The sequence below is a fragment of the Tachyglossus aculeatus genome, chromosome 5 (assembly GCF_015852505.1).
Source record: "Tachyglossus aculeatus isolate mTacAcu1 chromosome 5, mTacAcu1.pri, whole genome shotgun sequence".
NCBI lineage: Eukaryota > Metazoa > Chordata > Mammalia > Monotremata > Tachyglossidae > Tachyglossus > Tachyglossus aculeatus.
Window position 1 is genome coordinate 9,663,582 of NC_052070.1, and position 26,282 is coordinate 9,689,863.

General features: G+C 46.8%; 2 protein-coding genes across 2 annotated transcripts in view; both read left to right on the top strand.

The window, feature by feature from the left end:
- Nucleotides 1-24,865, top strand: part of SLC4A5 (solute carrier family 4 member 5) — a 222,869-nt gene extending 198,004 nt beyond the window's left edge. Inside the window, exons 23-25 of the mRNA XM_038746335.1 lie at nucleotides 4,669-4,753; nucleotides 13,269-13,336; nucleotides 23,969-24,865. Of these exons, the coding sequence (XP_038602263.1) occupies nucleotides 4,669-4,753; nucleotides 13,269-13,303 (120 nt within the window). The 3' untranslated portion in view covers nucleotides 13,304-13,336; nucleotides 23,969-24,865. The remainder of the gene's footprint in view (nucleotides 1-4,668; nucleotides 4,754-13,268; nucleotides 13,337-23,968) is intronic.
- LOC119928292 (vegetative cell wall protein gp1-like) lies at nucleotides 22,541-23,416 on the top strand. The gene is made up of 2 exons (XM_038746428.1): nucleotides 22,541-22,572; nucleotides 22,642-23,416. The coding sequence occupies exons 1-2, from the start codon at nucleotides 22,541-22,543 to the stop codon at nucleotides 23,414-23,416; spliced, it is 807 nt and encodes a 268-aa protein (XP_038602356.1).
- Nucleotides 24,866-26,282: the final 1,417 nt, after the last annotated feature.

The following is a 26,282-nucleotide window of genomic DNA, read 5'->3' on the forward strand; positions in this document are numbered from 1 at the left end:
GGGAGGTTACAAGGTGATCAGGTTGTCCCACGGGGGGCTCACAGTCTTAGTCCCCATTTTCCAGATGAGGGAACTGAGGCCCAGAGAAGTGAAGTGACTTGCCCCAAGTCACACAGCTGACAAGTGGCAGAGCCGGGATTTGAACCCATGACCTCTGACTCCAAAGCCCGGGTTCTATCCACTGAGCCACGCTGCTTCTCTAATATATAATATATATTACATATTATTTGATATATAATATAGTATAATATTCATTCATTCGTTCAATCATATTTATTGAGCGCTTACTGTGTGCAGAGCACTGGACTAAGCGCTTGGGAAGTACATGTTGCTTGTAATTATCATTCATTTATTTATTGAGCGCTTACTGTGTGAGGAACATTGTGCTGAGCACTTGGGAGAGTATAAAATAACAATAAGCAGACCCATTCCCTGCCCACAACGAGTTTAAGTAGTGTGGCCTCATAATAATAAGAAAAAATAATGATGGCATTTGTTAAGCACTTACTATGTGCAGAGCACTGTTCTAAGCGCTGGGGGGGGGGGGGTACAAGGTGATCAAATTGTCCCACGGGGGGCTCACAGTCTTAATCCCCATTTCACAGATGAGGGAACTGAGGCTCAGAGAAGTGAAGTGACTTGCCCAAGTCACACAGCAGACATGTGGCGAAGTTGGGATTCGAACCCATGACCTCTGACTCCCAAGCCCGGGCTCTTTCCACTGAGCCACGCTGCTTCTCAGCCACGCTGGCCTGGGAGTTAGAATAATAATAATAATAATGGCATTTATTAAGCGCTTACTATGTGCAAAGCACTGTTCTAAGCGCTGGGAAGGTTACAAGGTGATCAGGTTGCCCCATGGGGGGCTCACAGTCAATCCCCATTTTACAGATGAGGTCACTGAGGCGCAAAGAAGTGAAGTGACTTGCCCAAAGTCACACAGCTGACAAGTGGTGGAGCGGAATTTGAACCCATGACCTCTGACTCCAAAGCCCAGGCTCCTTCCACTGAGCCACGCTGCTTCTCCTGTGTTCTAATCCCTTTCTGCCGTGTACCTGCTGTGTGACCTTGGACAAGTCACTTCACTTCTCTGTGAGCCCGCTGTTGGGTAGGGACCGTCTCTATACGTTGCCAACTTGTACTTCCCAAGCGCTTAGTCCAGTGCTCTGCACACAGTAAGCGCTCAATAAATACGATTGATTGATTGATTCTCTGGGCCTCAGTCCCTTCAGCGGTAAATGGGGGTTCAGCATCTGTTCTCCCTCCCCCTCCGACTGTGAGTCCCCGTGTCCAATCTATCTTGGATTTTACCCCAGAGCTTATATTAAAAATCAATCAATCAATCGTATTTATTGAGCGCTTACTGTGCGAGAGCACTGTACTAAGCGCTTGGGAAGCACAAGTTGGCAACATCTAGAGACGGTCCCTACCCAACAGTAGGCTCACAGTCTAGAAGGGGGAGACAGACAACAAAACCAAACATATTAAAAATAAATAATAAAATAATGATAAATAATAAAAATAAATAATAATAATGATGGTATTTGTTAAGCACTTACTAAGTGCCATTCATTCATTCATTCATTCAATCGTATTTATTGAGCGCTTACTGTGTGCAGAGCACTGGACTAAGCGCTTGGGAAGTCCAAGTTGGCAACATCTAGAGCCGGTCCCTACCCAACAGTGGGCTCACAGTCTAGAAGGGGGAGACAGAGAACAAAACAAAACATATTAAAAATAAATAATAAAATAATGATAAATAATAAAAATAAATAATAATAAATAATAATGATGGTATTTGTTAAGCACTTACTAAGTGCCATTCATTCATTCAATCGTATTTATTGAGCGCTTACTGTGTGCAGAGCACAGTACTAAGCGCTTGGGAAGTCCAAGTTGGCAACATATAGAGATGGTCCCTACCCAACAGTGGGCTCACAGTCTAGAAGGAGGAGACAGAGAACAAAACAAAACAGATTAAAAATAAATAATAAAATAATGATAAATAATAAAAATAAATAATAATAAATAATAATATGATGGTATTTGTTAAACACTTACTAAGTGCCATTCATTCATTCATTCATTCAATCATATTTATTGAGCGCTTACTGTGTGCAGAGCACTGTACTAAGCGCTTGGGAAGTCCAAGTTGGCAACATATAGAGACGGTCCCTACCCAACAGTGGGCTCACAGTCGAGAAGTGCCAGGCACTGTACTAAGCACTGGGGCAGATACAAGCAAATAGAGTTGGACACAGTCCCTGTCTCATGTGGCATTCACAGTTTCCATCCCCATTCTACGGATGGGGGAACTGAGGCCCAGAGAATAATAATAATTTTGGTATCTGTTAAGCACTTACTATGTGCAAAGCACATCATTATATGATATGTAATGATATATATGATGATATATGTTATATATCATCATTATAATAATGATAATGTAAGCATTTATTAAGCGCTTACTATGTGCAAAGCCCTGTTCTAAGCGCCGGGGAGGTTACCAGGTGATCAGGTTGTCCCACGGGGGGCTCACAGTCTTCATCCCCATTTTCCAGATGAGGGAACTGAGGCCCAGAGAAGTGAAGCGACTTGCCCAAAGTCACACAGCTAAGTGGCAGGGTCCGGATTTGAACCCGTGACCTCTGACTCCAAAGCCCGGGCTCTGTCCACTGAGCCACGCTGCTTCTCATTAGGTGCCTATTGTCTGTACTCTGTCGTAGACACCTACTGTGCCCAGACCACTGTACTATGTAGGTACTGTGTGCAGAGCGCTGGGCTAATTGCTTGAGAAATTCCATTAGACGCGAAAGATTCGTTCAATCGTATTTACTGAGCGCTTACTGTGTGCAGAGCACTGTAGTAAGCGCTTGGGAAATACAAGTTGGCAACATATAGAGACGGTCCCTACCCAACAACGGGCTCACGGTCTAGAAGGGGGAGACGGACAACAAACTGAAACATGTGGACATTCATTCATTCATTCAACCGTATTTATTATCAATCAATCAATAGTATTTGAAGGGGGAGACATTCAGTCGTATTTATTATCAATCAATCAGTCGTATTTGAAGGGGGAGACAGACGACAACAAAACAAAACAGGCAGACAGGTGTCAATGCCGTCAGAATAAATAGAATTATGTGATCCCTGCCCTTAAGGAACTTATAATCCAATGGAGAAAGCAGACAGGCCTAAATTGTACGCGTAGAATGGGAAAAGAAGGGAAACTATAAATGCAACTGAAAGGAACGAGCAGATGAATGAATTAATGTACGTGAATCGATGTTCAACAACCTTATGTGCTGATGGCGGTCGTATATACGGGCAAGGGTCAATCGATGGCGGTCGTGTACATTAGAGCCACGGGTGGGTGGATGGACGGGTGGATGGGCGGATAGATGAGTGGGTGGGTGGGTGGGTGGATGGATGGGTGAAATAATGGATGGATGATTGGTTGGATGGATGAATGAATGGATGGATGGGTGAATGGGTGGGTGGGTGGATGAGTGGACGGACAGGTGGGTGCATGGATGGATGAGTGGACGGACAGGTGGGTGCATGGATAGATGAGTGAATGGCGGATGGATGGATAAGCATGTGGGTGGGTGGATGGGGGAATGGATGGATGGTTGGTTGGATGAATGAATCGACAGACGGGATGGGTGAATGATGGATGGGTGGATGGATGGGTGAATTAATGGATGGATGGTTGGTTGGATGGATGAATGAATGGAAGGACATGGGGGTGGGTGGATAGGTGACTGGATGATGGATGGGTGGTTGGATGGGTGGATGGATGGATAGGCGTGTGGGTGGGTAGGTGGATGGTCGGTTGGATGGATGAATGAATGGACGGATGGGGATGGGTGAATGATGGATGGGTGAATTAATGGATGGAGGGTTGGTTGGATGGACGGATGAATGAATGGACAGACGGGTGGATGGATAAATGAGTGGATGAATGGGTGGGGAGGTGAATGGAAGGGCGAAAAGATTGGACGGGCGGATGGATGATGGGTGAGGGGATGAATGAGTGGGATGGATGGATGGATAGATGAGTGGGTGGGTGGGTGGGTGGATGGGTGAATTAATGGATGGATGGTTGGTTGGATGGATGAATGAGTGGATGGACAGAAGGACAGGTGAATGGGTGGGTGGATGGAGGGTTAGTTGGATGGATGAATGAGTGGACAGACGGGGGTGGGTGGATAGGTGAGTGGATGATGGATGGGTGGTTGGATGGGTGGATGGATGGATAGGCGTGTGGGTGGGTGGATGGATGGTCGGTTGGATGGACGAATCAATGGACAGACGGGGATGGGTGAATGATGGATGGGTGAATTAATGGACGGAGGGTTGGTTGGATGGACGGATGAATGAGCAGACAGACGGATGGATGGATAAATGAGTGGATGAATGGATGGGGAGGTGAATGGAAGGGCGAAAAGATCGGACGGGCGGATGGATGGATGATGGGTGAGGGGATGAATGAGTGGGACGGACGGATGGATGGGTGAGTGGCTGAATGGACAGGTGGATGGATAGATGAATTGGTGGGTGGGTGGACGGATGGATGGACGGATTTCTCGGCAGGCTGCCCTCCCCCGATGCGCTTCCAGCCCTCACCGTCTCTTACCGTCTTTTCCTGCTGTTTCTCCCCAGCCCCAGGTCCCTCCTCCCTCAGTCATAAAGATCCCCATGGACCTTGCCCAGACAGACCCCCAAAACGGTATCCACTGTTTCGCCAGTAAGTAGAACCCTCTCGCCGCTCACTAACCGTCCCCGCTAATCGGCTCCGGTAGCTCCGTGCTCACCCCCAAGGGCGGGACAGCGGCAGGAAGGGGACAGTGGGACTGGGAGGGGAGCCGCGCTTAATAAATGCCATTATTATTATTATTATTATTATTGTTATTATTATTATTATTATTATTTGGGCCAAGAGCCTGATAATGATAATAATAATCATTATTGTTCAGCACTTACTATGTGCCAAGCACTGTTCTAAGCACTGGGGGAGATACAAGCTCATCAGGTTGTCCCACGCGGGGCTCACAGTCTTCACCCCCATTTTCCAGATGAGGGAACTGAGGCCCAGAGAAGTGAAGTGACTTGCCCAAAGTCACGCAGTTGACAAGTGGTGGAGCTGGCATTTGAACCCATGACCTCTGACTCCAAAGCCCGGGCTTTTTCCACCGAGCCACGCTGCTTCTCTAAGCGCTTACTATGCGCCAAGCACTGTTCCAAGCGCAGGGCGGGGATACAAGGTCATCAGGTTGTCCCACGTGGGGCTCACAGTCTTCACCCCCATTTTACAGATGAGGGAACTGAGGCCCAGAGAAGTGACTTAATCAAACCCAACATGAATTACAAAATCCTGGCTCGGTTGTTCCCTTCCTCTTTGAATTGCGGACAGTCTCCCGGATTCTGGAACATCCGCGGACTCCCTATTCTCCGCGTCCTGTTAAAAGATGGGCCTTAACAGGGCCGTGCAAACAAGCACGAGGGAGCTATTATCAATCAATCAATCAATCGTATTTATTGAGCGCTTACTGTGTGCAGAGCACTGGACTAAGCGCTTGGGAAGTACAAGTTGGCAACATCTAGAGACGGTCCCGGCCCAACAGTGGGCTCGCAGTCTAGAAGATCAAGGAAGTACTACTACTAATAATAATAATGGCATTTATTAAGCGCTCACTATTCATTCAATCATTCATTCATTCATTCATTCACAGAATCGTATTTATTGAGCGCTTACTGTGTGCAGAGCACTGGACTAAGCACTTGGGAAGGCCAAGTTGGCAACATATAGAGACAGTCCCGACCCAACAGTGGGCTCACAGTCTAGAAGATCAAGGAAGTATTACTACTAATAATAATAGTGGCATTTATTAAGCGCTTACTATTCATTCAATCATTCATTCATTCATTGAATCGTATTTATTGAGCGCTTACTGTGTGCAGAGCACTGGACTAAGCGCTTGGGAAGTACAAGCTGACAACATATAGAGACGGTCCCGACCCAACAGTGGGCTCGCAGTCTAGAAGATCAAAAAGTACTACTACTACTAATAATAATGGCATTTATTAAGCGCTTACTATTCATTCAATCATTCATTCATTGCATCGTATTTATTGAGTGCTTACTGTGTGCAGAGCACTGGACTAAGCGCTTGGGAAGTACAAGTTGGCAACATCTAGAGACGGTCCCGGCCCAACAGTGGGCTCACAGTCTAGAAGATGAAGGAAGTACTACTACTAATAATAATAATAATGGCATTTATTAAGCGCTTACTATTCATTCAATCATTCATTCATTCATTCATTGAATCGTATTTATTGAGCGCTTACTGTGTGCAGAGCACTGGACTAAGCGCTTGGGAAGTCCAAGTTGGCAACATAGAGAGATGGTCCCGACCCAACAGTGGGCTCACAGTCTAGAAGATCAAGGAAGTACTACTACTACTACTAATAATAATAATGGCATTTATTAAGCGCTTACTATTCATTCAATCATTCATTCATTCATTCATTGAATCGTATTTATTGAGCGCTGACTGTGTACAGAGCACTGGACTAAGCGCTTGGGAAGTCCAAGTTGGCAACATATAGAGACGGTCCCGACCCAACAGTGGGCTCACAGTCTAGAAGATCAAGGAAGTACTACTACTAATAATAATAATGGCATTTATTAAGCGCTTACTATTCATTCAATCATTCATTCATTCATTCATTCACAGAATCGTATTTATTGAGCGCTTACTGTGTGCAGAGCACTGGACTAAGCGCTTGGGAAGTACAAGTTGGCAACATCTAGAGACGGTCCCGACCCAACAGTGGGCTCACAGTCTAGAAGATCAAGGAAGTACTACTAATAATAATAATAATGGCATTTATTAAGCGCTTACTATTCATTCAATCATTCATTCATAGAATCATATTTATTGAGCGCTTACTGTGTGCAGAGCACTGGACTAAGCGCTTGGGAAGTACAAGCTGGCAACATATAGAGACGGTCCCTGCCCAACAGTGGGCTCACAGTCTAGAAGATCAAGGAAGTACTACTACTAATAATAATAATGGCATTTATTAAGCGCTTACTATTCATTCAATCATTCATTCATTCATTGAATCGTATTTATTGAGCGCTTCCTGTGTGCAGAGCACTGAACTAAGTGCTTGGGAAGTACAAGTACAACAGTGCAAAGCACCGTTCTAAGAGCTGGGGAGGTTACAAGGTGATCAGGTTGTCCCACGGGGGGCTCACGGTCTTCATCCCCATTTTCCAGATGAGGGAACTGAGGCCCAGAGAAGCGAAGTGACTTGCCCTAAGTCACCCAACTGACGAGTGGCGGAGCCGGGACTTGAACCCATGACCTCTGGTTCCCAAGCGCTTAGTCCAGTGCTCTGCACACAGTAAGCGCTCAATAAATACGATCGAATGAATGAATGAATGAATAATCCCCATTTTCCAGATGAGGGAACTGAGGCCCAGAGAAGCGAAGTGACTTGCCCAAAGTCACCCAGCGGACAAGTGGCGGAGCCGGGATTTGAACCCGTGACCTCGGACTCCAAAGCCCGGGCTCTTTCCACTGAGCCGCGCGAAGTGACTTGTCCAAGGTCACCCAGCAGACGAGGGGTCACGGGATCCCAAAGGAGGTGGCGAGGCCAGTCGGGACGTCACCATTCGGGGCTCTCCGCCCCCCTGGGCCGCCCACCCCGTGACCCTCTAGACTGTGAGCCCACTGTTGGGTAGGGACCGTCTCTCTATGTTGCCAACTTGGACTTCCCAAGCGCTCAGTCCAGTGCTCTGCACACAGTAAGCGCTCAATAAATACGACTGATTGATTGATTGATTGACCTTTAACCCCCTGGCTTAGCGTGGTATTTGTTAGAAGCGTTAGAGAAGCAGCGTGACTCAGTGGAAAGAGCCCGGGCTTTGGAGTCAGAGGTCGTGGGTTCAAATCCCGGCTCCGCCACTTGTCAGCTGGGGTGACTCTGGGCAAGTCACTTCACTTCTCTGGGCCTCAGTTCCCTCATCTGGAAAATGGGGATGAAGACTGTGAGCCCCACGAGGGACAACCTGATTCATTCATTCATTCAATAGTATTTATTAATAATAATAATAATAATAATAATGATGGCATTTATTAAGCGCTATTTGCAAAGCACTGTTCTAAGTGCTGGGGAGGTTACAAGGTGATCAGGTTGTCCCACGGGGGGCTCACAGTCTTCATCCCCATTTTCCAGATGAGGTAACTGAGGCGCAGAGAAGTGAAGTGACTTGCCCAGAGTCACCCAGCTGACAACTGGTGGAGCGGGATTTGAACCCATGACCTCTGACTCCAAAGCCCGGGCTCTTTCCACTGAGCCTTACTGTGTGCAGAGCACTGTACTACTACTACTACTACTACTACTACTACTACTACTACTAATAATAATAATAATAATAATAATAATAATAATAATAATAATAATGATGGTATTTGTTAAGCGCTTACTATGTGCAAAGCACTGTTCTAAGCGCTGGGTGGATACAAGGTGATCAGGTTGTCCCACATGGGGCTCACAGTCTTCATCCCCATTTCACAGATGAGGAAACTGAGGCCCAGAGAAGTGAAGTGACTTGCCCAAGGTCACACAACTGACAGTTGGCAGAGGCGGGATTTGAACCCCTGACCTCTGACTCCAAAGCCCGGGCTCTTTCCACTGAGCCCCGCTACTGAGCGCTTGGGATCACCTTGTAACCTCCCCAGGGCTTAGAACGGTGCTTTGCACATAGTAAGCGCTTAGTAAATGCCATCATCATTATTATTATTATTCTTTGTTGAGCACTTACTATGTGCCAGGCACTGTACTGAGCGCTGGGGGTGGATGCAGGCAAATCGGGAGGGACACAATCCCCGTCCCGCCGTAGCCAGTAGGCCGGGCTGCTTCTCACCCCTTGGGTGACGCCCGCCAGACGTCTCTCTCATAGTTTCTGTCCATCATCATCATCATCATCATCATCATCAATCGTATTTATTGAGCGCTTACTGTGTGCAGAGCACTGTACTAAGCGCTTGGGAAGTACAAATTGGCAACATATAGAGACAGTCCCTACCCAACAGTGGGCTCACAGTCTAAAAGGGGGAGACAGAGGCAGGAGGGCGACGGGAGCGGGAAAGAGGGAGGGTCGTCTTCATTTTCCGCCCTGTTCCCTGGCATCGCGGGAATCATCTCCATTCACTCCATCCTATTTATTGAGCGCTTACTGTGTGCTGAGCACTGGACTAAGCGCTTGGGAAGTACGACTAGGCAACAAACAGCGACGGTCCCTACCCAACAGCGGGCTCACAGGCTAGAAGGGGGATCCATTTAGTGATTTCTCCTTCATTATTGCAGTTCCGACCTTAATTAATTAATTAAACTTGGACGAAGCGGTTTCAGTGCTGTCCATTCATTCGGTCAATCGTATTTATTGAGCGCTTACTGTGTGCTGAGCACTGGATTAAGCGCTGGGGAAGGGCAATTGGGCAACAGATAGAGACGGTCCCTACCCAACATCGGGCTCACAGTCTAGAAGGGGGATCCATTTAGTGATTTCTGCTTCATTAGTGCGGTTCGGACCTTAATTAATTAATTAAGCTTGGACGAAGCGGTTTCAGTGCTGTCCATTCATTCATTCAAATTGTATGTATTGAGCGCTTACTGTGTGCTGAGCACTGGACTAAGCGCTTGGGAAGTACGATTGGGAAACAGATAGCGACGGTCCCTACCCAACATCGGAAGGGGGATCCATTTAGTGATTTCTGCTTCATTAGTGCGGTTCTGACCTTAATTAATTAATTAAGCTTGGACGAAGCGGTTTCAGTGCTGTCCATTCATTCGTTCAATCCTATTTATTGAGCGCTTACTGTGTGCTGAGCACTGGACTAAACGCTTGGGAAGTACAATTGGGCAACAGATAGCGACGGCCCCTACCCAACATCGGAAGGGGGATCCATTTAGTGATTTCTGCTTCATTAGTGCGGTTCAGACCTTAATTAATTAATTAAGCTTGGACGAAGCGGTTTCAGTGCTGTCCATTCATTCGGTCAATCCTATTTATTGAGCGCTTACTGTGTGCTGAGCACTGGACTAAGCGCTTGGGAAGTACAATGGGCAACATTCATTCATTCCTTCATTCATTCAATCATATTTATTGAGCGCTTACTGTGTGCTGAGCACTGGACTAAGCGCTTGGGAAGTCCAAGAGGGCAACATATAGAGACGGTCCCTCCCCAACATCGGAAGGGGGATCCATTTAGTGATTTCTGCTTCATTAGTGCAGTTCGGACCTTAATTAATTAATTAAGCTTGGACGAAGCGGTTTCAGTGCTGTCCATTCATTCATTCAAATCCTATTTATTGAGCGCTTACTGTGTGCTGAGCACTGGACTAAGCGCTTGGGAAGTACAGTTGGGCAACGGATAGCGACAGTCCCTACCCAACATCGGAAGGGGGATCCATTTAGTGACTTCTGCTTCATTAGTGCGGTTCGGACCTTAATTAATTAATTAAGCTTGGACGAAGCGGTTTCAGTGCTGTCCATTCATTCGGTCAATCCTATTTATTGAGCGCTTACTGTGTGCTGAGCACTGGACTAAGCGCTTGGGAAGTACAATGGGCAACATTCATTCATTCCTTCATTCATTCAATCCTATTTATTGAGCGCTTACTGTGTGCTGAGCACTGGACTAAGCGCTGGGGAAGGACAATTGGGCAACAGATAGAGACGGTCCCTACCCGACAATGGGCTCACAGTCTAGAAGGGGGATCCATTTAGTGATTTCTGCTTCGTTAGTGCGGTTCTGACCGTAATTAATTAATTAAACTTGGACGAAGTAGTTTCAGTGCTGTCCATTCATTCAGTCAATCCTATTTATTGAGCGCTTACTGTGTGCTGAGCACTGGACTAAGCGCTTGGGAAGTACAATTGGGCAACGGATAGCGACGGTCCCTACCCAACATCGGAAGGGGGATCCATTTAGTGATTTCTGCTTCATTAGTGCGGTTCAGACCTTAATTAATTAATTAAGCTTGGACGAAGCGGTTTCGGTGCTGTCCATTCATTCAGTCAAATCGTATTTATTGAGCGCTTACTGTGTGCTGAGCACTGGACTAAGCGCTTGGGAAGTACAATTGGGCAACAGATAAGAGTCGGTCCCTACCTGACAACGGGTTCACAGTTAAAGAAGCAGCGTGGCTCAGTGGAAAGAGCCCGGGCTTTGGAGTCAGAGGTCATGGGTTCAAATCCCGGCTCCGCCAGTTGTCAGCTGTGTGACTTTGGGCAAATCACTTCACTGCCCTGGGCCTCAGTTCCCTCATCTGGAAAATGGGGATTTAAGGACTGTGAGCCCCCTGTGGGACAACCTGACCACCTTGTTACCTTCCCAGCGCTTAGAACGGGGCTTTGCACATAGTAAGCGCTTAATAAATGCCATCATTATTATTATTATTCTCTGGGCCTCAGTTCCCTCATCTGTAAAATGGGAATTAAAAGACTGTGAGCCCCCTGTGGGACAACCTGACCACCTTGTTACCTTCCCAGCACTTAGAACGGTGTTTTGCACATAGTAAGTGCTTAATAAATGCCATCATTATTATTATTCTCTGGGCCTCAGTTCCCTCATCTGTAAAATGGGGATGAAGACTGTGAGCCCCCCTTGTGGGACAACCTGATCACCTTGTATCTCCCCCAGTGCTTAGAATAGTGCTTTGCACATAGTAAGCGCTTAATAAATGCCATCGTTATTATTATTATTCTCTGGGCCTCAGTTCCCTCATCTGTAAAATGGGGATTACGACTGTGAGCCCCCCGTGGGACAACCTGACCACCTTGGTACCTTCCCAGCGCTTAGAACGGTGCTTTGCACATAGTAAGCGCTAATAAATGCCATCATTATTATTACTATTATTCTCTGGGCCTCAGTTCCCTCATCTGTAAAATGGGGATGAAGACTGTGAGCCCCCCTTGTGTGACAACCTGATCACCTTGTAACTCCCCAGCGCTTAGAACAGTGCTTTGCACATAGTAAGCGCTTAATAAATGCCATCATCATTATTATTATTATAATTAGGCAACAGATAGAGCCGGTCCCTACCCCAACGACGGGCTCACAGTCTAGAAGGGGGAGAACAGAACAAAATAGGTAGACAGGGGTCAATCCCATCAGAATAAATAGAATTATAGCTCTATATACATCATTAATAAAATCCCATCAGAATAAACAGAATTATAGCTCTATACACATCATTAATAAAATCCCATCAGAAGAAAGAGAATTATAGCTCTATATACATCATTAATAAAATCCCATCAGAAGAAACAGAATTATAGCTCTATACACATCATTAATAAAATCCCATCAGAAGAAACAGAATTATAGCTCTATATACATCATTAATACAATCCCATCAGAATAAATAGAATTATAGCTCTATACACATCATTAATACAATCCCATCAGAAGAAACAGAATTATAGCTCTATATACATCATTAATACAATCCCATCAGAAGAAACAGAATTATAGCTCTATATACATCATTAATACAATCCCATCAGAAGAAACAGAATTATAGCTCTATACACATCATTAATAAAATCCCATCAGAAGAAACAGAATTATAGCTCTATATACATCATTAATAAAATCCCATCAGAATAAACAGAATTATAGCTCTATATACATCATTAATAAAATCCCATCAGAAGAAACAGAATTACAGCTCTATATACATCATTAATAAAATCCCATCAGAAGAAACAGAATTATAGCTCTATATACATCATTAATAAAATCCCATCAGAAGAAACAGAATTATAGCTCTATATACATCATTAATAAATCATTAATAAAATCCCAAAATCCCACTTTTAGACTGTGAGCCCACTGTTGGGTAGGGACTGTCTCTATGTGTTACCAATTTGTACTTCCCAAGTGCTTAGTACAGTGCTCTGCACATAGTAAGCGCTCAATAAATATGATTGATTGATTGATTGATTGATCAGAAGAAACAGAATTATAGCTCTATATACATCATTAATAAAATCCCATCAGAAGAAACAGAATTATAGCTCTATATACATCATTAATAAAATCCCATCAGAATAAATAGAATTATCGCTATATATACATCATTAACAAAATAGAGTAATAAATCTGTACAAATAAAATAGAGTAATAAATCTGTACAAATAAAATAAATAGAGTGATACGTCTTCCCCTCTCTCCCCGCAGGAAAGAGATCTTCCAGTTGGAGTTACCCTCTCTGATTTCTCCCGCAGCGACTCCGATCAGGATCACAGGTAAAGGGTGGAAAAATAATTATTATTATTAATAATTATCATTTAATTAATTAATAACAATATTAATAATTATTATTATTATTAATGGCATTTGTTAAGCGCTTGCTATGTGCAAAGCACTGTTCTAAGCGCTGGGGAGGTTCCAAGGTGATGAGGTTGTCCCACTTGGGGCTCACAGTCTTCACCCCCATTTTCCAGATGAGGGAACTGAGGCCCAGAGAAGGGAAGTGACTCGCCCCAAGTCACCCAGCTGACAAGTGGCGGGATTTGAACCCAGGACCTCGGACTCCAAAGCCCGGGCTCTTTCCACTGAGCCCCGCTGCTTCTCCTTCCCCTCGCCCGCCCAGGGATGACCAAACTCCCTGGTGAGGGGAAGGGCGGGACCTCCATGGGATTTGAGCGCTTAGTATAGTGCCTGGCACTTAGTAAGCGCTTACCCAATACCATTATTATTATTGTTATTATGGAATGCTGACTGTGGGCAGAGCACCGTACTGACCGCTTGACGACTATAATAATAATATTAATAATAATGATAATGATGGCCTTTGTTAAGCCCCTACTATGTGCAAAGCACTGTTCTAAGCGCTGTGCACTGACCGCTTGACTACTATAACAATAATAATAATAATAATGATGGCCTTTGTTAAGCGCTTACTATGTGCAAAGCACTGTTCTAAGCGCTGAGCACTGACCACTTGACTACTGTAATAACAATAATAATGATAATGATGGCCTTTGTTAAGCGCTTACTACGTGCAAAGCGCTGTTCTAGGCGCTGTGCACTGACCGCTTGACTACTGTAATAATAATAATAATAGTAATGATGGCATTTGTTAAGCACTTACTATGTGCAAAGCACTGTTCTAAGCGCTGTGCACTGACCACTTGACTACTATAATAGTAATGATAATAATGATAATGATGGCCTTTGTTAAGCGCTTACTATGTGCTAAGCGCTGTGCACTGACCGCTTGACTACTATAATAATAATAATAATAATGATAATGACGGCATTCGTTAAGTGATTACTATGTGCAAAGCACTGTTCCAAGCGCTGTGCACTGACCGCTTGACTACTATAATAATAACAATAATGATAATGATGGCATTTGTTAAGCACTTACTATGTGCAAAGCACTGTTCTAAGCGCTGTGCACTGACCGCTTGACTACTATAATAAATAATAATAATAATGATAATGATGGCCTTTGTTAAGCGCTTACTATGTGCTAAGCGCTGTGCACTGACCGCTTGACTACTATAATAATGATATTAATAATAATGATAATGATGGCCTTTGTTAAGCGCTTACTATGTGCAAAGCACTGTTCTAAGCGCTGTGCACTGACCGCTTGACTACTATAATAATAATAATAATAATAATAATAATGATAGCCTTCGTTAAGCGCTTACTATGTGCTAAGCGCTGTGCACTGACCGCTTGACTGCTGTAATAGTAATAATAATAATGACAGTGATGGCCTTTGTTAAGCGCTTACTATGTGCAAAGCACTGTTCTAAGCGCTGTGCACTGACCGCTTGACTCCTATAATAAATAATAATAATAATGATAATGATGGCCTTTGCTAAGCGCTTACTATGTGCTAAGCGCTGTGCACTGACCGCTTGACTACTATAATAATAATAATAATGATAATGATGGCATTCGTTAAGTGATTACTATGTGCAAAGCACTGTTCCAAGCGCTGTGCACTGACCGCTTGACTACTATAATAATAACAATAATGATAATGATGGCCTTTGTTAAGCGCTTACTATGTGCAAAGCACTGTTCTAAGCGCTGAGCACTGACCACTTGACTACTATAATAAATAATAATAATAATAATGATAATGATGGCCTTTGTTAAGCGCTTACTATGTGCTAAGCGCTGTGCACTGACCGCTTGACTACTATAATAATGATATTAATAATAATGATAATGATGGCCTTTGTTAAACGCTCACTATGTGCAAAGCACTGTTCTAAGCGCTGTGCACTGACCGCTTGACTCCTATAATAAACAATAATAATAATAATGATAATGATGGCCTTTGTTAAGCGCTTACTATGTGCTAAGCGCTGTGCACTGACCACTTGACTACTATAATAATAATAATAATGATAATGATGGCATTTGTTAAGCGCTTACTATGTGCAAAGCACTGTTCTAAGCGCTGTGCACTGACCGCTTAACTACTATAATAATAATAACAACGGCCTTTGTTAAGCGCTTACTATGTGCAAAGCACTGTTCTAAGCGCTGTGCACTGACCACTTGACTACTATAAAAATAATAATAATAATAATGGCCTTTGTTAAGCGCTTACTATGTGCTAAGCGCTGTGCACTGACCGCTTGACTACTATAATAATAATAATAATGATAATGATGGCATTTGTTAAGCGCTTACTATGTGCAAAGCACTGTTCTAAGCGCTGTGCACTGACCGCTTGACTACTACAATAATAATAATAATGGCCTTTGTTAAGCACTTACTATGTGCAAAGCACTGTTCTAAGCGCTGTGCACTGACCGCTTGACTACTAGAATAATAATAATAATAATAATGATAATGATGGCCTTTGTTAAGCGCTTACTATGTGCTAAGCGCTGTGCACTGACCGCTTGACTACTGTAATAGTAATAATGATAGTGATAGTGATGGCCTTTGTTAAGCGTTTACTATGTGCAAAGCACTGTTCTAAGCGCTGTGCACTGCCCACTTGACTACTATAATAATAATGATAATGATGGCATTTGTTAAGCGATACTATGTGCTAAGCGCTGTGCACTGACCGCTTGACTACTATAATAATAATAATAATGATAATGATGCTCAGCACACAGTAAGCACTCAATAAATACAACTGAATAATGATGGCATTTGTTAAGCACTTACTATGTGCAAAGTACTGTTCTAAGCGCTGTGCACTGACCGCTTGACTACTATAATAATAATAATAATAATAATAATAATAATGGCCTTTGTTAAATGCTTACTATGTGCAAAGCACTGTTCTAAGCGCTGAGCACTGGCTACTTTACAATAATAAATAATAGTAATAATAATGATAATGATGGCCTTTGTTAAGTGCTTACTATGTGCTAAGCACTGTGCACTGACCGCTTGACTACTGTAATAGTAGTAATAATAATAATGATAGTGATGGCCTTTGGTAGGTGCTTACTATGTGCAAAGCACTGTTCTAAGCGCTGTGCACTGCCCGCTTGACTATTATATTAATTATAATAATACTGATAATGATGGCCTTGGTTAAGCGCTTACTATGTGCTAAGCGCTGTGCACTGACCGCTTGACTACTATAATAATAATAATAATGATAATGATGGCATTTGTTAAGCACTTACTGTGTGGAAAGCACTGTTCTAAGCTCTATGCACTGACCGCTTGACGACTATAACAATAATAATAATGATAATGATGGCCTTTGTTAAGCGCTTACTATGTGCAAAGCGCTGTTCTAAGCACTGTGCACTGACCACTTGACTACTATAATAGTAATGATAATAATGATAATGATGGCATTTGTTAAGGGCTTACTATGTGCAAAGCACTGTTCTAAGCGCTGTGCACTGACCGCTTGACTACTATAATAATAATAATAATAATAATAATAATAATAATATAATGATGGCCTTTGTTAAGTGCTTACTATGTGTAAAGCACTGTTCTAAGCGCTGTGCACTGACCACTTGACTACTATAATAATAATAATGATAATGTTGGCATTTGTTAAGCGCTTACTACGTGCAGAGTACTGTTCTAAGCGCTGTGCACTGACCGCTTGACCACTATAATAATAATTATTATTATAATAATGATAATAATAGCCTTTGTTAAGTGCTTACTATGTGCAAAGCTCTGGGGGGATACAAGGTGATCAGGTTGCCCCACGTGGGGCTCACAGTCTTCATCCCCATTTCCCAGATGAGGGAACTGAGGCTCAGAGAAGCAAAGTGACTTGCCCGAGGTCACACAGCAGACATGTGGCGGAGCCGGGATTCGAACCCATGACCTCTGACACCAAAGCCCGGGCTGTTTCCACTGAGCCACGCTGCTTCTCGATGGGCTTTGAACCCCTGACCTCTGACTCCCAAGCCGGGGCTCTTTCCACTGAGCCCCGCTGCTTCTCTGCAAGGACTTGACCAAGGTCACCGGGCAGACAAGTGGCGGAGCCGGGATTCGAACCCATGACCTCTGACTCCAAAGCCCGGGCTCTTTCCACTGGGCCACCCTACTTTCTCACACCTAGGGCTGGGTTCTTTGGGGCTGAGGGGACGGTGAGTTTTGAAGGACATGACGCGAGGGTCATCCTCATCATCAATGGGACTTACTGAGCACTTACCGTGTGCAGAGCACTGTGCTAAGTGCTCATGCATTCATTCAATCGTACCTATAAATACGATTTATAAATTCATGCGTTCATTCAATCGTACTTATAAATACGATTTATAAATTCATTCATTCATTCAACGTATTTATTCAATCGCATTTATATATATATATATAACATTTAATACTATTTAATGATCATTTTAATATTTGATGATTCTTTAATATTTATAACTATAAATGTATAAATATATTTAAATCGTATTTATAAATGCGATTAGATGAATACGGTTGAATGAGTGAATGAATTTACTGAGCGCTTACTGTGGTGCAGAGCACTGGACTAAGCGCTTGGGAAGTCCAAGTCGGCAACATCTATCAATCAATCAATCAGTCGTATTTATTGAGCGCTTACTGTGTGCAGAGCACTGTACTAAGCGCTTGGGAAGTACAAGTTGGCAGCATATAGAGACAGTCCCTACCCAACAGCGGGCTCACAGTCTAAAAGTCCGGGGCAGGCCATACAACAGAGTTGGGAGGGGGAAGTGGGACGAGGCCTGAAGCAGAAATAATAATAATAATAATAATAATAATAATAATAATAATAATAATAATGGTACTTGCTAAGTACCTATTTATTTATTTACTTTATTTGTACATATTTATTCTATTTATTTTGTTAATATGTTTTGTTGTGTTCTCCGTCTCTCCCTTCTAATCAATCCATCAATCAATCGTATTTATTGAGCGCTGACTGTGTGCAGAGCACTGGACTAAGCACTTGGGAAGTCCAAGTTGGCAACATCATCATCATCAATCGTATTTATTGAGCGCTAACTGTGTGCAGAGCACTGGACTAAGCGCTTGGGAAGTCCAAGTTGGCAACATCTAGAGACGGTCCCTACCCAACAGCGGGCTCACAGTCTAGAAGGGGGAGATAGAGAACAAAACCAAACATATTAACAAAATAAAATAGAATAGATATGTACAAGTAAAATAGAGTAATAAATATGTACAAACATATATACAGGTATATACATATATACATTCTAGACTGTGAGCCCACTGTTGGGTAGGGACCGTCTCTAGATGTTGCCAACTTGGACTTCCCAAGCGCTTAGTACAGTGCTCTGCACACAGTAAGCGCTCAATAAATACGATTGATTGATTGATTGATTGATTGTCTCCCCCTTCTAGCCTGTGAGCCCGCTGTTGGGTAGGGACTGTCTCTATATGTTGCCAACTTGGACTTCCCAAACGCTTAGTCCAGTGCTCTGCACACAGTAAGCGCTCAATAAATACGATTGATTGATTGATTGATTGTCTCCCCCTTCTAGCCTGTGAGCCCGCTGTTGGGTAGGGACTGTCTCTATATGTTGCCAACTTGGACTTCCCAAGCGCTTAGTCCAGTGCTCTGCACACAGTAAGCGCTCAATAAATACGATTGAGTGAATGAATGAATGAGGGAAAAGTGGGATGAGGCCTGAAGCAGAAATAAAAATAATAATAATAATAATAATGGTACTTGCTAAGCACTTATTATGTGGCCAACACTGTTCTAAGCACTGGAAAAGATACAAGTAAATCAGGTCAGACACAGTCCCTGCCCCCCGTGAGGCTATTACTCTTTTTTATTATTACTCTATTTTATTTGTACATATTTATTCTATTTATTTTATTTTGTTAATATGTTTTGTTGTCTGTCTCCCCCTTCTAGACTGTGAGCCCACCGTTGGGTCGGGACCGTCTCTAGATGTTGCCAACTTGGACTTCCCAAGCGCTTAGTCCAGTGCTCTGCACACAGCAAGCGCTCAATAAATATGATTGAGTGAACGAATGAATGAGGGAAAAGTGGGATGAGGCCTGAAGCAGAAATAATAATAATAATAATAATAATAATGGTACTTGCTAAGCACCAATGTGGCCAACACTGGTCTAAGCACTGGGAAAGATTCAAGCTAATCAGGTCAGACACAGTCCCTGCCCCCCGTGAGGCTATTACTCTATTTTATTAATACTTTATTTTATTTGGACATATTTATTCTATTTATTTTGGAGGCCTTCCCAGACTGAGCCCCTTCCCTCCTCTCCCCCTCGTCCCCCTCTCCATCCCCCCATCTTACCTCCTTCCCTTCCCCACAGCACCTGTATATATGTATATATGGTGGTACATATTTATTACTCTATTTATTTATTTATTTATTTATTTATTTTACTTGTACATATCTATTCTATTTATTTTATTTTGTTAGTATGTTTGGTTTTGTTCTCTGTCTCCCCCTTTTAGACTGTGAGCCCACTATTGGGTAGGGACTGTCTCTATGTGTTGCCAATTTGTGCTTCCCAAGCGCTTAGTACAGTGCTCTGCACATAGTAAGCACTCAATAAATACGATTGATTGATTGATTGATTTTATTTTGTTAATATGTTTGGTTTTGTTCTAACAATAATAATAATAATAATGGCATTTATTAAGCACTTACTATGTGCAAAGCACTGTTGTCTGTCTCCCCCTTCTAGACTGTGAGCCCGCTGTTGGGTAGGGACCAGCTCTCTATGTTGCCGACTTGTACTTCCCAAGCGCTTAGTACAGTGCTCCGCACACAGTAAGCGCTCAATAAATACGATTGAATGAATGAATGAATGAATGAATGAATGAATGAGGCTCACGGCTTTCATCCCCACTTTACAGATGAGGGGACTGAGGCCCAGGGAAGTAAAGCGCCTTGCCCAAGCGGTGCTCTGCACACAGTAAGCGCTCAATAAATACGATTGATTGATTGATTGATTGATTAAGAAGGCCATGGGTTCTAATCCCGACTCCACTCTTGTCCGCTGTGTGATCCCGGGGAAGTCGCTTCCCTTCTCTGGGCCTCGGTTCCCTCATCTGTAACATGAGGACGGAGACCGTGAGCCCCACGTGGGACAGGGACCGTGTTCAATCAATCAACTTCATTTGCTTGTACCCACCCCAGCGCTTAGTACAGTGCCCGGCGTGTAGTAAGCGCTTGAACAAATTAGTAATAATAAGAATAAGAATAAAAAGCGCTTGGGAGAGTACAACATTCCTCCCCACGACGCGCTCACAGTCTAGAGGGGGAGACAGACATTAATATAAATAAATAAATTGATAAATAAATACATAAATTTTAGACTTTTAGACTGTGAGCCCACTGTTGGGTAGGGACTGTCTCTATATGTTGCCAATTTGTCCTTCCCAAGCGCTTAGTCCAGTGCTCTGCACATAGTAAGCACTCAATAAATACGATTGATGATGATGATGATAAATTAGATATGTACAGTAAGCACTTAGATACCACAATTATTAGTAAATGAGCATTCCAACATTATTACAAAATACCAAATCCACCAAATCCCATAATTATTATAACAAGTAGCGAAAAGCAGCGTGGCGCAGTGGAAAGAGCCCGGGTTTGGGAGTCAGAGGTTGTGGGTTCTAATCCTGACTCCACCACTTGTCTGCTGGGTGACCTTGGGCAAGTCACTATACTTCTCTGGGCCTCAGTTCCTTCATCTATAAAATGGGGATTAAGACTGTGAGCCCTACAGGGGACAACCTGATCACCTTGTATCCTCCCAGCACTTAGAACAGTGCATGGCACATAGTAAGTGCTTAACAAATGCCAACATTATTATCATTATCATTATTATTATTATTAAGAGCCCGGGCCTGGCATTTATTAAGCACTTACTATGTGCAAAACACTGTTCTTTGTAACCTCCCCAGCGCTTAGAACAGTGCTTTGCACGTAGTAAGTGCTTAATAAATACTATTATTATTATTATCCTCTGGTCCTCAGTTCCCTCATCTGTATAATGGGGATGAAGACTGTGAGCCCCCCATGGGACAACCTGATCACCTTGAATCCCCCTCAACGCTTAGATTAGCGCTTGGCACGTAGTAAATGATTAACAAATACCATCATCATTATTATTATTATTAATTATTACACTTCTCCGGGCGTCAGTTCCCTCATCTGTAAAATGGGGATGAAGACTGTGAGCCCCCCGTGGGCCAACCTGATCACCTTGTAACCTCCCCAGCGCTTAGAACAGTGCTTTGCACAGAGTAAGCGCTTAACAAATACCACTATTATTATTATTATTCTCCGGGCCTCAGTTCCCTCATCTGTCAAATGGGGATGAAGACTGTGAGCCCCCCGTGGGACAACCTGATCACCTTGGAACCTCCCCAGCGCTTAGAACAGGGCTTGGCACATAGTAGGCGCTTAACAAATACCACTATTATTATTATTATTATTATTATTTTATTATTCTCCGGGCCTCAGTTCCCTTATCTGTAAAATGGGGATGAAGACTGTGGGCCCCCCGTGGGACAACCTCATCACCTTGTATCCCTCCAGCGCTTAGTATAGTGCTTGGCACATAGTAAGCGCTTAACAAATACCATCATCATTCATTCTTATTATTATTATTATACTTCTCCGGGCCTCAGTTCCCTCATCTGTAAAATGGGGGTGAAGACTGGGAGCCCCCCGTGGGACAACCTGATCACCTTGTAAATTCCCCAGCGCTTAGAACAGCGCTCTGCACATAGTAAGCGCTTCGTAAATGCCATTATTATTATTATCATTATTATCATTATTATTATTATATGATTAAAGGAATGAACGAATTAGCTAGCTCTCTGTGGGCAAGGACTGCTCTATGCAGACAGTGCCTGATTCAGTTTGGTGTCTATTTAGTACTTAAACACCTTCGGTGATGAGTCACCTCCCCAGCGTTTAGAACAGTGCTTGGCACGTAGTGAGCGCTTAACAAATGCTATCATTAGTGTAGTCGATGTATGTAGCATTGTGATTATGGCGCAGGACGGAGATGAGGAGAGGGTGAGGTGAGCCTGTGCTCTCAGCCAGTGGCCACCAGAGGGCAGCACACGCCCACCACGTCGCGCGCCCCCAAGCCCCGCCCATCACGCCGTGCGTCGCGCCAAGCTCCGCCCCCCACGCCGTGCGTCGCGCAAGGCCCCGCCCACCACGTCGTGCGCCCCCCAGCCCAGCCGCGCGTCGCACCAAGCCCCGCCCATCGCGCCCCAAGGCACGCCCCCCACGCCGTTTGTCGCGCCAAGCCCCGCCCACCACGTCGCTCGCCCCCAAGCCCCGCCCACGACGCCGTGCGTCGCGCCAAGCCCCGCCCATCGCGCCCCAAGACACGCCCCCCACGCCGTGCGTCGTGCCAAGCCCCGCCCGTCACGTCGGGCGCCCCCAAGCCACGCCCATCACGCCGTGCGTCGCGCGCCCCCAAGCCCCGCTCTCTACGTCGCGCGCCCCCCCAGCCCCGCCGTGTATCTCACAAGGCCCCGCCCGCACGTCACGTGTCCCCAAGCCCCGCCCACCACGCTGTGCGTCGAACCAAGCCCCGGCCCCGCCCACCACGTCGCACGCCCCCCAGCCCCGCCTTACGCCGAGCAAAGCCCGGCCCACCACGTCGCACGCTCCCCCGACCCCGCCCACCAAGACGTGCGCCGCGCCAAGTCCCGCCCACTACGCCGTGCGTCGCGACAAGCCCCGCCCACCACGTCGCGCGCCCCCCCAAGCCCCGCCGTGCGTCGCGCAAGGCCCCGCCCACCACGTCGCGCGCCCCCGAGCCCCGCCACCACGACGTGCGTCGCGCCAAGCCCCGCCCACCATGCCGTGCGTCGCGCTAAACCTCGCCCACCTCCTCGCTCGCTTCGCTAAGCCCCGCCCACCATGCCGTGTGTCGCGCAAAGCCCCGCCCAGCCCGCCCATCACGTCGCGCCTGCAACGATCCATGCGTCCCACCCAGCCCCGCCCACCATGCCGAGCGTCGCGCCAAGCCCCGCCCACCCCGTCGAGCGTCCCCAAGCCCCGCCCACTACGGCGTGCGCCGTGCAAGGCCCCGCCCACCACGTCGCGCGGTCCCAAGCCCCGCCCTCCACGCCGTGCGCCGCGCAAAGCCCCGCCCACCCCGTCGAGGCAAACCCCCCCGCCCCGCCCACCACGTCGCGCGCCCCGCCCACACGCCGTACGTCGCGCAAAGCCCCGCCCAGCACCTCACGAGCTCCTCTAAGCCCCGCCCTCCACGTCGCGGCCCCGCCCCCCGCGCCGTGCCTCGCGCTAAACGCCGCCAAGCCCTGCCCCCCGAGCCCCGCCCACCACGCCGTGCGTCGCGCCAAGCCCCGCCCACCACGTGGCGCGCTCCTCCAGGCCCCGCCCCCTTCCGCCGGCCGCCATTCGGTGAGTGACAGGTATCCCCGGCTTGTCCGGCAGCATCACCCTGCACCTGAAGATCTCCTGCCCGCCCTCCCCCGCCTTCAGCCACCCCCGGAGTCCAGCCTGCGCCGCCTCCGCCGCCGCCCTGCCGCACGTCAGGATAGAAGTGGTGGAGTCCGACTACTACGACACGGACCTGGGCGCCGAGACCACCCTGTAGCCGCCCCCGGCCTGAGACCCGGAGCATGCGCACACCCGTGCCTCCCTCCCGCCAAACGTGAGGCGTGCGCATACACTCCCGCGCCCCGTCCGGTGGGCGACCTGCGGACTGACGCTTTCCCTCGCCCATACCCCGATGACGCATGCGCACACACACCCTCTCAGCCCCAACGTGAAGCACGCGGCCACGCGCCCTTTCCCCAAGCCCTCCGCGAGGCACGCGCATACGCGCTTCCCCCGCCCCGTCCAACTGTCTCAGTGAAGGGCATGCGCAAAGGCGCTCACCGCGCCCAACCTCCCAGCTTGTACGCATGCGCAAGCACGCTTTCTCCCCCGCACCTCCCAGCGTGGAGCATGCGCACACACATTCCCGCGTCCCACCTCCCGCGTGGGGCATGCGCATAAGCGCTCTCCCCGCCCCGTCCACCTGTCTCAGCGGGGGGCATGCGCAAACGCGCTCCCCGAGCCCAACCTCCCACTGTACGCATGCGCAAGCGTGCTTTCCCTCACCCCCACGCCTCCCAGCGTGGGGCATGCGCATAAGCGCTCCTCCACCCCCTCCCAGCATGGAGCATGCGCACACACGCTTTCCCTTTTCCCACCTCCCAGCGTGGAGCATGCGCGCACCCACACCAACTCCAGCATGGAGCATGCGCAAACGTGCTCCCCCGTCACCCAGCACACACACACCCTCTCAGCCCCAACGTGAGGGCCACGCGCCCTTTCCCCAAGCCCTGCGCGAGACATGCGCATACGCGCTTCCCCCCCCCCCCCCCCGTCCACCTGTCTCAGTGTGAGGCTTGCGCAAACGCGCTTCCCGCGCCCAACCTCCCAGCGTGTACGCATGCGCAAGCTCGCTTTCCCTCTCCCCCGCACCTCCCAGCGTGGAGCATGCGCCCCCACGCTTTCCCGCGTCCCACCTCCCGCGTGGAGCATGCGCATAAGCACTCCCCCACCAGCACAGAGCATGCGCACACACGTTCCCCTCCCCCTTCCAGCGTGAAGCATACGCACACATGCTTCTCTATAGCCCAGTGTGGAGCATGCGCATATATGCTTTCCCTTTTCCCACCTCACAGCGTGGAGCATGTGCACACACTCTCCACCCCATCCCTCCAGCGTAGAGCATGCGCAGACATGCTCCTCCATCGCCCAATGTGGGGCATGCGCATATACGCTTTCCCTCCCCCCCCCCTCCAGCGTGGAGCATGCGTAGACATGCTTCTCCAGCGCCCAGTGTGGAGCATGCGCATATACGCTTTACCTTTTCCCACCTCACACTCCCTCTCCGCCCCCTCCCCCGCGTGGAGCATGCGCACACACCCTCCCCACCTACTCCAGCGTGGAGCATGCGCAAAAATGCTCCCCCGTCACCCAGCACACACACACACCCTCTCAGCCCCAACGTGACGCACGCGGGAACGCGCCCTTCCCCGAAGCCCTACGCGAGACATGCGCATGCGCGCTCCCCCCCCCCCCCCCGTCCACCTGTCTCAGCGTGGGGCATGCGCAAACGCTCTTCCCGCGCCCAACCTCCCAGCGTGTACGCATGCGCAAGAACGTTTTCCCTCTCCCCCCCACGCCTCCCGACGTGGAGCATGCGCACACACGCTTTCCCGCGTCCCACCTCTCCGTGTGGAGCATGCGCACACACGTTCATTCATTCAATCGTATTTATTGAGCGCTTACTGTGTGCAGAGCACTGTACTAAGCGCTTGGGAAGTACAAGTTGGCAACATCTAGAGACGGTCCCTACCCCACAGTGGGCTCACAGTCTAGAAGAACCCTGGCCCTCCAACTCCCAAGTAAAGTACAAGTAAAATAAATAAATAGAGTAATAAATACGTACAAACATACATTCTTTCATTCATTCAACCGGATTTATTGAGCGCTTACTGCGTGCGCAGCACTGTACTGAGCGCTTGGGAAGTCCAAGTTGGCAACATCTAGAGACGGTCCCTCCCCAACAGTGGGCTCACAGTCTAAAAGGGGGAGACAGAGAACAAAACCAAACATACTAACAAAATAAAATAAATAGGATAGATATGTACAAGTAAAATAAATAAATAAATAGAGTAATAAATATGTACAAACATATATACAGGTGCTGTGGGGAAGGGAAGGAGGTAAGATGGGGGATGGAGAGGGGGAC

What these genes read in the sequence shown, in the direction of transcription:
- LOC119928292 (XM_038746428.1), top strand. Translation starts at nt 22,541, where the DNA reads ATGGCGCAGGACGGAGATGAGGAGAGGGTGAG. An exon ending in GGAGATGAGGAGAGGGTGAG is followed by an intron (nt 22,573 to 22,641) that starts GTGAGCCTGTGC and finishes CGCGCCCCCAAG; the next exon opens with CCCCGCCCATCACGCCGTGC.